At 52.8% G+C, this 12055-nt stretch overlaps 1 protein-coding gene across 1 annotated transcript; it reads right to left on the bottom strand.

Annotated features, from left to right (window-relative positions):
• Positions 1-335: 335 nt before the first annotated feature.
• LOC119105921 (reticulocalbin-2) lies at positions 336-12055 on the bottom strand. The gene is made up of 7 exons (XM_037229483.1): positions 11932-12055; positions 9767-9950; positions 9051-9198; positions 8528-8687; positions 5334-5532; positions 4881-5004; positions 336-668 (listed from the first exon to the last, which is right to left on the bottom strand). Exons 2-7 carry the CDS (start codon positions 9939-9941, stop codon positions 497-499), a joined length of 978 nt encoding a protein of 325 aa, XP_037085378.1. The 5' UTR covers positions 9942-9950; positions 11932-12055; the 3' UTR covers positions 336-496.

The raw sequence follows: 12055 nt of genomic DNA, 5'->3' as shown, positions 1-12055 counted from the left end.
AAAAGCATGCAAAACCTTCTCGTCAGCCAAAGCACGACATCCACACATGCATGAAATTTCACTTGAGTTTTCAGTTCTTCCGCCGCATTAAAGCGAGCCCGCTCGTATCGAGAGACCTGGATAACAAGCGACAATCCGAGCTACGCGGACGTCCCCTTGGCGCGTGGCAGGGACTTGACGTCGCTTGCCACGCGCCGGCAGACGCCGTAGTAGTCTGCGCACCGACCCATCCGTCATGCTCTGCTGGTAGCCGGTCCGCTGGCCGTTCCGACCGCACGGCGCCGGTCCCACCCCTCCCTTCGCCCCCCCCCCCCCCGCCCCAACACCCTTCCCGTCCCGCCGAGTCCCTCCAGCTGCGACTCGGACTCCCCGGAGTCCCCGTATGGCACGTTCAGCGGTAACCGGCGGCGACCCGCCGGCGCCCGCGGCCCGACACATGTCGATCGGCCGGCGGTCGCGGCGCGGCCGGCGCTGCAGTCCCGTCCGACCGGCCGCGTCATAGCTCGTCGTCGAACTTGTGCAGGTTGGTGAGGTGCTCGCCGTAGTCGGTGGCCTCGCTGCCGACGAACACGTCGTGGTGCTCCAGCACCTCTTGGAAGCTGAGCGCGTCGTCCACGTCGTCGTCGGCCGACGCGAACAGGTGGTCCACCTCGTCGTCCGCGATCTCCCTGCGCGGAGGAATGTTTCAGCGTCAGAGCAGGTGGAGCATGGAGACTACAGCGCAGGTGTGGACGTTAGTCATCGTGCGCCCCATATCTAAAGTACAAACTGGATGTCCCATATGTCATGGCAATGGCCCTAAAATGCATAATTTATCCGCTGGCGGCACAGGAGTGCTTGCTAAGTCTGGACACTTGACACGTTATGGGAACAAATTTCAGATCTACTAACAAAGTTACCGCATTCGAGTCGTGAAAGTGTGCTTCTGCATCTACAGACGTGCGCAGGCTCGGGAAGTTTCCCTGATTTCGTTGGTTCAGTGGGTGCAGTAGGGCGTACCGACGCATGGGCAAGCTCAAGATTCTACCCTGATTTCGTTGGTTCATTTGGTGCAGTAGGGCACATCGACGCATGGCTAAATTCCTGATTCTACTCTGATTTCGTTGGTTCATTTGGTGGAGTGGGGCGTACCGACGCATGACTAAGTTAATGTTTCCACTACATCTACAGCCATAATCAATAAAAGCGTCGGGCGTAACTCTTCGTGAAAACTGCCCCACGTACCAAATCGCTCAACGTAGCGCGCGGGTTCGCCCTGTGGTATTACAAGGCAGCATAAGAGTAGTTATACAACCATCAATCATCACTATTAAAGAGTGAGAGCTTTGCGCTTTGCACCTGTGGCACTTTGGCTCCAATTTGAGCGCCTGAAACGTTAGCGACCATGCCCTAGTTTGTGAAAATCTCGCATCGCCGAATTAATAGAGTCCCTTGCGCTTTGAGGCAGATAAATTTCAATCTTCCCTACTAAAATTGACTAATCTGCTATTGATTACGATTTGTACGGTAGCTGACTGCATGGAAGATCGGAAGAGCTGGTTGGTTGTGGCTGGTTGGTGACGGCACGGTGACACAGCGCCCACCAGAAGAAGAGTCGGTGGCACTCATTTCCGGCGTTCGTGGTCATGCGATGGGTAGGGAAAGACACGAGAAAAGGAAGGAAAAGGAGACAATACACGTATTCAACCAGTGCGATGAGGGTTGAAAACCACTCAACCCCCATATTCCCGCCAGGTAGCAGCACCAGCGTCGAACTGGCGTGGGGGGTTTTAAACCGCCAGCGTAGCACTGACAGTGGCTGGGTACGTGTGTCGCATCCTACCCACTCCATACCCTCTCTCTTACCCACTTCTACTCCCCAGCATGCTGATGAACGCCGAAAATGCGAGTCCCCAACGCTTATTATTTTGATGTTCGCTACAACCAGCTCTACGAAATCCGTTTCAGGAAGGCAATCCATGTAGGTTGCCGTTTATAGTGTATACGCGACTTGCAATCGAACAAAGTGCCACTTAACCTTGGCTGTCATCGAACAGCTGGGTATACATTCAACTAAGAACGCGCCTGCGTGATCCACGCCTGGACAACAGCGATAGAATCAATTACAGCCCACTGGCCGGACAGATGACGGTAAAGATTACACACTGCCCACTCCTCGTCGAACGCCCTGGGGTTGAGCATATTGCTGTCCACGCCTCAGTATTACACACAATACCATACGCATACCGAAATGCAGCAGGTAATGACATACCGAAATGGTATGTAGATACATTCTTAAAACCATCCAAACTCTCTAAGTTGTATTGCCTTGATGGCATGTGACGAGGAGGGGCATTCAAAATTTGCTGTCGCCAACCCACATGCATTCACTTGCCGCCAGACTGCTGGGTCTACCCTTACGAACTGAGGGCACACACGGAGTAAGTTACCACGTCACGATGTGCAAACGACGGGGCTGAGTGGATGTTTAAGGAAACTACCGGCGTGGGAACGGGTATTCGGGTAACCCACCCAAGTCGATAGGACCAGCATGTCAACTCGGCGCCGACGACTCATCGGACAGGTGTCGCCTCAGGTGAGACTACAAGGTGGCACACGCACAACATATCGGACAGGTGTCGCCTCAGGTGAGACTACACAGCGGTACACGCACGACACATCGGACAGGTGTCGCCTCAGGTAGGGGACTGCACAGCGGTACACACACGACTCATCGGACAGGCGTTGCCTCAGGTAGGGACCACACAGACGTACACACACGAGATATCCACCTAGTGCCAGCCTGTTTGCCTCCACTTTTTGGACAACCGTCCCAACATGACTCTAAAGATCCGTTCCCGAAGTTGTCTTTCGATAACGTACCGGTTTCATATTTGGCAGGTAAAAAAAAAAATCACCCTACGGACGCGCTTTTAATTGCTGGTGGATTTGCATCTATTTCAGTACGCAGTAAGCCCATTCATAGCAATGGTTACACCGTGCGAAAAGCACATCGGTTTGACCCAGACGTCAGTCTTCGCGATGTGGGGAGACGCTTCACGCGAGCACGAAGAGGGTTATCAAGGATGGGGGTGCGAAGGATGCTGACCAAGTCTCCACGGCAACGCTTCCCGGAACTCATACTCGCTGTGCACTGATGCGCCAACAGTAGCAACAAGTGGCAACCGTTTCACGTGACAAAAGTTATAATCTTATATTACCTGCGGCTAGAAACGCAATTCACACTTGATGTATTCGGTTCTTAACTTCATCGATAAATCCACGGCTTTCTTTGGGTAAGGGTTTACATGAAGACAGGTACACGAGGGGGTATTTGATGCCTGTTTGGACAGATTATTTGGTTCGTCGACGAATCATTCACTTGGAGGACCTGTGCCATTCGCTAAGATTATCGTGTGACATCAAATGTTGCACCGCGCAGCACTGCATACCACGGCTGCAAATGAGCCGGGTAATTCCATAAAGCGGCTGGATCATATTCCACAAATGAAGATGTAATGCGTGAAAGGCATGCACTTCTTATCTTAAAAATGCTGTTTTGATTGGCAGAGCTAGAGAACGGCAGCGCTTACTTAAAGGGTATGTTGTACATCTAAAGATACTGAAGCAAGCATTAGATATGATGAAACAAGTTCACTCATAACTATTGGTGTACTTTTTAAGTGGAAAAGACTGCTCTAGATAGCACGATTCTTTGTTACGTAAATCTGCTCCCCGATGCGTCATAGTTTGCTTGTCATCGTACCTTGCACAACACTGATTTAGAGCAAATCGACGGTCGTTTTATCTGGGCATCGCGCTCACGAACGCCAGCTATGAACGCCTCGAAAATTATATTTTTGTTGACCTTGATCGCCACATGGCTTACGGAATGACAGGATTCAAATGACGTTATCATGAGTCACGAATGACAATTCATAACATCATTCCAATATGACGTGACTTAAATGCTCTCCCCGATATGCCTTTCCCATTTACGCGGGCGGGTAGCTAATGAACCAGGGGGCTTAGGTCTTAGGAAAAGCATGCTTGTGACCAACACCGAAGGCCTCGAAGGTGGCATCTCGGTTCAAAATCCCGTGGAACGTGGAACACTCCCCTTGAGACTGGTCCACTTATCTATATGTTATTATCAATTAATCTGCAACTAGCCCAAAATAGTGGGACACATTGAACGAAAAATGCTATGTACCTACAGAGCACTCATTCAAGTTAGTTGCCGACGGCAGGTGCATGTGCCACCGGACTCCTGGTTCCCATAAACAGACGGCGACGCGATGCTGGCGTCACCAACCATCGGCCATCTGACAGACAAACTCTGTGCCGTAGGAGTTGGCTGGGGAGAGCAGATACTCAGCCAGCGATAAAAATAAGCTCAAGGTGATCCAATAACTGTGCGACGCCTGGCGCCTGCCGGCTGACAGCTGTCCGCCACGGCCGCGTAGGCCGAGGCCACGCTGGAGACAGGCGGGATGTGGGGCGATCAGAAGCTGGCACGGATGAGGAGACCGCGCGGAGATGCTCCGTGTCTCATCACGACACCGAATAAAGGACACAGGAGACCGCGCAGAGATGCTCCGTGTCTCATCACGACACCAAATAAACGACACAGGAGGCGTCTGAGACGGATGAAGCGGCTGGAACGTGCAGCGACAGGGACAAACGGAGCACGATGATTCGCGTTGCACGGCCGGGCCGATTACTCCACCCTCCAGCCTCCGCTGCATACGTAGCGGACATTGCCACGGATGGACAGACAGCACCACGGAGGCACGAGCCCTAACGCCGCCGCGCGCCGGCACGACAGCGCGTCCGGGCGGTGGCGAGCACGAACGCGGCGCGGTCAGGCCTGCAGCAGCCACCGCTAGCCCACCACTCACGTGTTGGAGGGCAACACCCAGGCCTGCACTTCGTCCCGGTCCAGGCGGCCGTCGCGGTCCTTGTCGTAGTCGCTGTCGAACTTGTCCTTTTCCGCCTCCAGCCAGGCCTGGTCCTTATCCTTGGCTGCAGGCGAGCACACCGAGCCGGTCAGACACGGCGCGCGGCTCAGCAGGGGCGCGGCTGACCGCGACAGGCAGACCCGGACGACACCGCTGACCGTACGAGGTAAACTCTGGCACAGGCTCCCCGACGCAGTCAAGGACCACAACCAGGTGCAACTCACACCCACATGGCTTCTAGGCTAAAGGAATGCCTTTTTGGTGGCTACAATACAGAAACCTTATTCAAACCACCGGGATCCCGGATACCAATGGCCGTGAGACAGGCAAACCTTACATCAAAACAATTCGTAAGCGGCAGCCGTCCGCCTGACCACGCCGCCGAAAGCTTACCCTGCTCGCCCACGAACTCCTGGAAGCTGATGTAGCCGTCCTTGTCGAGGTCCTTTTCCAGCAAGGTGTGGTCCACCACCACGGGGATCATGCGCGGGTCCTCCTCCGGGTGCGAGAACGACAGGAACTCGGAGCGCTGCAGCGCGCCGTCGCCATCCCGGTCCGCCGCCAGGAACAGCCGCCGGTCCTCGCTCATCAGCTGCGGCAGACATGGCGCGTGTTACACCGAGCGGGGTGGACGTGGCGCATGTTACGCTGAGCAGCGGCAGACGTCGCGCGTGTTACACCGAGCAGCGGCGGACGTGGCGCTGGTCACAACGAGCAGCGGGCGACGTGGCGCGTGTTACACCGAGCAGCGACCGACATGGTGTCGGCCACACCGAGCGGCGGCCGACGTGGCGCGTGTTACACCGAGCAGCGGCCGACATGGTGTCGGCCACACCGAGCGGCGGCGGACATGGTGTCGGCCACACCGAGCGGCGGCCGGCGTAGCGCGTGATACACCGAGCAGCGGCCGTCATGGTGCCGGCCACACCGAGCGGCGGCCGACGTGGCAGTGGTCCCAAGGTCAGTTGCGGCCAGTTACAGCGACCGATTGCGCTGCAGTACTGGTTCGGAATCAGATGCGTCGGGACGGGAAGACGTGACACAGAGCCAAAGACGCCAACTGCAGACTGTTGACGTTGTTGACAAATGCGGACAGAAACGAAAAATGCAGACGTGGTCGTCGCGCCACGCAAGACAAGAGAAGAAGCAAGAGGACAAGAAGGGTATCTCATACATTGTTATGAAGTTTGTTGAAGGCGGCATATCAATTAAAAATTATAGATGCAAACAGCATGCCTGCCCACGTCAGCTCGTGGGAATTTGTCATGTCAAGCTTGTTGACAATGACGCCATATGTTGACATGAGGGCAGATCACTTTTGACCATTCCTTGCGCTTCCGACAGAACGTAAGGGCTGCATGACCTACAGCAGTCGATGCGCCCTAAAACCTCCGACAGAACGTGAGGCATTGTGGAGAAATTTTCAGGTTTTGAAAGATGCTGACATGCTGCAGGACATGCTCAGTTTGCCCTCCGGACCTACGACAGTAGTCGCCGCGCACTGCGCCTGTCCTACGCCCGTAAGGTAGTACCCTCGGGTAGGGCCCTACGTTCGTAGGGTGGGACGGGGACAGAGATTATGAAGGGGCGGGGCTGGAGCTCGACAACAGGGAATCCTTGACGGCAGAAACACAACTGCGTTCGCTCAGTGTTCGAGCTAAGGAGCGGGCAGCGGTCGAGCACGGAAGAGCAGCGCGGCTCGGGCAGAACACCACCGATACCGGGTGGGCAAGTGGATATTCGGAGTAAGCTACCGCTTTTTAAGGACGCGCCGACTCCTGAGGTCATTTTGCGTCCATGACGATTCGTTTACCTCATTACTTAAAAGTGAGGTGGGAGCGGTGTATAAGTATCTTTAAGCCACCACTATACATCACAACCAAAGCCAGCTGTACTCATTCCAAAAAGCCAGAATTGTCATAGTCGTATCAGGGTCATGTGTCGGCTAAGGAGCATTACAGTCAAAGTATCGCAACTGTTCATCTGCGCAGTGCGGACACGAGAATGGTATGTGGCGAACTGTGACCTAAGCTCCACCATCGACATCAGAGGCCTGTTGGCGGGGTACGACAAAAAAAAACTGTGGGTAGCATGGCGGTCCGTTTTGTGCAAAGCCCTTTAACCCGCTCCGATGAAGCAAAACACTACGGTAGCGCTAGCAACGAACACGAACGGGTGACGACACTGCAAAACATATGACCCAAACCATTGGTGGCTTTGAATCCATCTGTGCACGCGACCGCGTGCCCCTCAAATGCCGCCAAAAGTTCGACCGCCCTGGATCTGGACATAGCTGGCACGACGCCAATCTCCCAGAGGGCCGGACGGTAGCGCCTCCCCGTAGAATCACTTGGCTCTCTTCCAGGGTGAGCCACGCCGGAGAAATCCCGACCACGCGCTACGTCTCAGCCTGGAGCAGTCAGGGGCCACAAGCGGGCCGACTCCACGGCCGAGGAAAAGGCGGCGCCGGAAGAGACACTGTCCTCCTAGTCCCGGACCGGGTCTGCACCACATGGTCTGACAGATCGTCCAAAGTCGACACAAGATGAGGAGACGCAGCCCTGTCTGCCTCGGTGCAGGAGTCGTGCTAGCGCCCCTCATTGTCTGGCCGCCGACGGAGCTGCGTGCCACAGCGCGAGGGTCGAGCAGAAGGCTGAGGGGAAGCTGCAACAGCCATCACGAGGATTCCCAGCTCTCGAGCTCTGCCATCCAGGAGATACTGCCGTGTACAGACCCTACTGTCTGCACTGCAGCCCCTCAGTCAGGGCTCCGACTAACAGCGTAAGGCCCTCGCCCTCAACACATATTCTCTCCTACGCAGGACCGCAGACCGAGGCGGGCAGACCACTCTCTCCAGCAGGCTCCGCGTCACTGGCCCGGGCCAACACGAGGACGCTGGCCACGTGGCCAACAGAGCTGCTGAGACCCGACGCGCCCCGCCAACTTCACCAGCGCCAACGCCGTCACTCGACACCACACAAAACAACTTGACTGAATCCACGCAGGCCGACAGTCAAAGCCGCCGCCTTCCCGAACCATGGAGGCCTGACAAAACGGGACTAGTCCGGTCTCGTCCAAACGAGGATCCAGCCAGGTGGTGCCGACACGCGCCACCTTGCATCGCATCGGGCTGGCCGCAGACCAAACCATGGAGGAGTGCGGTGGGGAGGATGACGTGGGGAACTTTCCCACGAGCAACCCTCTACACCATTGAGTGAAGCACCGGATCTGGGACACCTGTTCAACCATCGGACTGGTGGTCTCGGGACTGGCCCATCACGTGACCGAATCTGTATGGCGTGAGGGCCAGACGAACCCCCCGTCGACCTGACCCGCCCGCTGTGCCGAGGACGCCGGCGCATGACGTGCGGCGAAGGAGAGTAATCGTCCGGACACGACACAGCCATGTGGAAAGAACACCAGACATGCAGCTAAAAACATTCTTTGGCATTATGACGTACTTGCATAAAGTCCTCCAACTCATGCACGCGTGGCACACAATGTCCTTACCCGTACCTTATACCCCCCCGCCCCAAATGCTAATCACACAGTTCGTTGGCGTTTTTCTCCCCACCCCAATGTGTCACCTTGTCCTCCTCCTCCTTGTCGTCGGCGCTCAGTTCATCATCGTCGTCGTCGTCCTTGGAGCCGTAGGTCTCGGCGGCGTACTCCTTCCAGGTGATCTGATCGTCGCTGTCCTCGTCCACCTCCTCCCAGCGCTCGGCCGACTCCTCCTCCGACAGCAGTCTGGCGGAGGGCGGGAGGGCGTGACAGGGACGGCGCTACATCTGAGACGGTGCACTCCAGTCAATGTGACTCGTTTTCTCTGACAATAGGGTGTACCACTTGTCCGCTGACTTTCATAATTTAAAACCCAAAACATCACATAGTGGCGCGGAAACTTCACCATATACTGGTGGTGGAATATACTGGTGGTGCATTTTAAGTAAATGATACCGAGCAAACGCAAAATGAGCTGCTACAAGCTCTCACACGCAACCAGCTAAATTATCATCTGTAAAACACGCTAGACCACGGCATGTGGCGAATTTCACATCTCTGAACTTCGCCAAAACTATCGCGGGACGATGAAAGCCAGGCTCCGCTCACTTGAACGAGCGTAGTATCCACTGTTTCAGCTCCTCACGGCTTATCTGCTTGTCACCGTCCTTGTCCATCTTCTCCAACAGGACGCCCAGACGCTGTTTGGCTTCCTCAGGTTCCAGATCATCAAACTCCTCCGCATCCTTGTGACTCCCTGGCCAGTTGACAAGGCGCTATGTTACAGGGTGACGACCGTCCACCAGTCGAGCTCCCCACCGCTCTTACGAATCACGGACCAATGTGTGTGTAACAGCCTCTCCCAAAAATATGCCTCTTGCCAACGAATTCCATTACGGCCTCGCACTTCCTCCGTGACAAGTGATAAACACGTGACAAACAGATATCACGTGGAAAAACGGACAGCCTACTTCTCCACAGTGTCATTGCTTGACTGTGCACTGTTGTCATCTAGCGTTATCGGCGAGGAACCGCCTGTGTGAAGCAAATGCCAAGCTGGAATCCGAATAACAACAGAAGGATTAAACAATGCAGCAGCAAAGCTGTAGAGGGGCGAGTTTAATTCTTCTGTCTGGTTCAGAAAGTGCTCACCACAAAAGAGAGCTCAGCCAGTGCAAGCAGCCAACAGTCCGCGGCCCCAGTGCGTTTCTGGGCATCTGGCATCAGACGAGCGGCCGATCGGCCGTTCTGCGACACGAGAGGCAGTGCCTCCTCTCCAGCCGGCGCGCCCCGCGACGGCCGACCGGGCGGCAGCAGTCGCTCACCCAGGATGGCCTCGTGGTCGAACTGGTCGTCATGCTCGTCGTCCTCCAGGTGGTGTTTGTCGCGTGGGCTGAAGGCGCCGTCGGCCTCGCGCTCGTGCTGGCCCACGTGTCGGTGGCTGACAGCTGCCTCGGCCGACAGGCAGAGCAGCAGGCTCACTGCCAGACCCAACCGCATGGTGCCGAGCTGGGGATGGCACCAGTCCACTGCTCATGGTCCTGACAGGCCTCCTCCCTATGCTTGAGCCTCACTCCAGCCAGAGCCTCAGCAACAGAGTTGCAAAGTTCAGCCATTTGAATGTCAAGGATAACAATACTTTTCATGTTGTTGCACACACATCTCAGTCCCATTAGTTGTTGCTCTTCTGCCAGCTCAGGATCAGCCAATCAGTATCACGCTGGAAAGTGTTCAATCCGGCATCTATATCCATCAGGTAATGCAAATCAGGCACACAGGCCAGCATGTGTGGGTTCAGGGTCACAAGGTAATGTATCACCAGCAAAGGAAGCATGGTAGAGGCAGAGATGGTGGAGGATGCAGAGGTTTGATACCATGAATTAACATAGTCCTCTGAGTGACACTGCTGGACAATCCATACCAATGATGGCCATTCAAAGATTTGCTGATGATAAACTCCTTGACCTATTTGTCATTTGTGTTCCTCACACAGTAACACTCTCGTTGATCTCTGCCACTAACAAACTTAACTGCTGTTGCAGTTGCATTATTTGCCATAAATTTATCAACCTACATGATGTTAGTGTCTTTTCATAGACAAACCAATTTTCTATTAAAAATGGGCAGATGGGAAGCTTTTGAAGTTTTCAAATGGTTTGAGTGTTCAGGGCAAGTAGAGGCATCTCTGCCATTACACTTTACTAGCTGCAGACTGACATACACGAGCTGGTTGGGTGATCTGCACCATACCAAATGCAATTCAACTTTGGTGAGTGTAGGATCATGTGTATGGATAGATTACATTATTGAGTATGTATACATATAAACATGCATACATGTGCACATACACACACATATGTATATATAGATATATAGATATATATATATATATATATATATATATATATATATATACATATATATATATATATATATATATATATATATATATATGTATATACATATATATATATATATATATATATATCACACAGTGAAAAAAGTAAAGAAAGAAACCCTGTGTGATATTGTTAAAATTAAGCCAGCAGGATTAGAGCAGCCTATAGGTACAATGAAAACATCCTCGAGAATGATTGAGGTCACTAATAGCAATGTAACATACTAAGTTAAAGGAGCCATTAACAGAAACCATTGTGCATATGACATATGTGAAACAACACACTGAGTACTGTATACAGGGCAGGATCCAACTTACAAAAAGTAATGCTAAGTTTAGAGAGGGCAAAATGGGGCCATGAAGTGGTCAATGGTCTGGGAGATTTGTCTTTAGAATAGAGATTCATGAAATTAAATATATTTATAATAAAATGTAGAATGCTTAAAGAAGACATCAGTCTGAACTCAATGTTACTGGACAAGAGAAATGTACTGTTAAACTGGTATCTTTCCTGCTGCAAGTTTCAGCCTTCAAGAATGCAACATTGCTCATTTAACTCATGTTGGAAAAAAGCCCATGATCCAGGTGACAAGTACTGGTAATGGCACATATGTGTACATGACAGCTCAAGCCTATCATAGTCTGACAGCTGCAGTGTGGGAGACTGATGCAAATGTGGAAAATGGTCCCAAACTATGATTGGCATTAATGCTTGTTATCTGCAACCTTCTTTCTTGCACACATTGCATACATGTTAGCTAAAAAGAGTAATGCATGTATGTGTGCACACATTACATTCTTGACAGTGAGCATGTATTATGTGTATGAAAAAGTACACACAGGCACAAAGGATGTGAGACAGGTAGGCAAATAAAGAGCATTCAATGCTGTTTAAAGACGTGCAGGAAACTTCACATATTCTGTGTAATGCTAAACTGGGTTTTCAGAGAAAGCTTTTGAGAATGTCCCGATCCCGCATCCTCGAGTTCCTGCAAACACTCCTGATTGAGGGCTACTGCGCCACTGTGGGTCACAGAATACCCCTCAATCACCACCATGACCATGCAAATACTTATAATATCGTGTACTCACCTACCCGCCGCAGACACAGCCCAACACCCTACAATTACCAACAATTATCTAGCAAATCACCTAAAGACAACCCGCCGCACATCTGCTCGGGGCTGAGGATGTCAAGGCCCTAGAATAAAGAAAA

This window comes from Pollicipes pollicipes, unplaced genomic scaffold (assembly GCF_011947565.3).
Source record: "Pollicipes pollicipes isolate AB1234 unplaced genomic scaffold, Ppol_2.1 Scaffold_6138;HRSCAF=7277_pilon_pilon_pilon, whole genome shotgun sequence".
Taxonomy (NCBI): Eukaryota; Metazoa; Arthropoda; class Thecostraca; order Pollicipedomorpha; family Pollicipedidae; genus Pollicipes; species Pollicipes pollicipes.
Note: the sequence above shows the minus strand (reverse complement) of the source record. Positions and strands in the feature narration are given on the sequence as shown.

What these genes read in the sequence shown, in the direction of transcription:
- LOC119105921 (XM_037229483.1), bottom strand. Translation starts at nt 9,941, where the DNA reads ATGCGGTTGGGTCTGGCAGTGAGCCTGCTGCTCTGCCTGTCGGCCGAG. An exon ending in TGGATACTACGCTCGTTCAA is followed by an intron (nt 8,688 to 9,050) that starts GTGAGCGGAGCC and finishes GCCCTCCGCCAG; the next exon opens with ACTGCTGTCGGAGGAGGAGT. An exon ending in GGAGTTCGTGGGCGAGCAGG is followed by an intron (nt 5,005 to 5,333) that starts GTAAGCTTTCGG and finishes GCTCGCCTGCAG; the next exon opens with CCAAGGATAAGGACCAGGCC.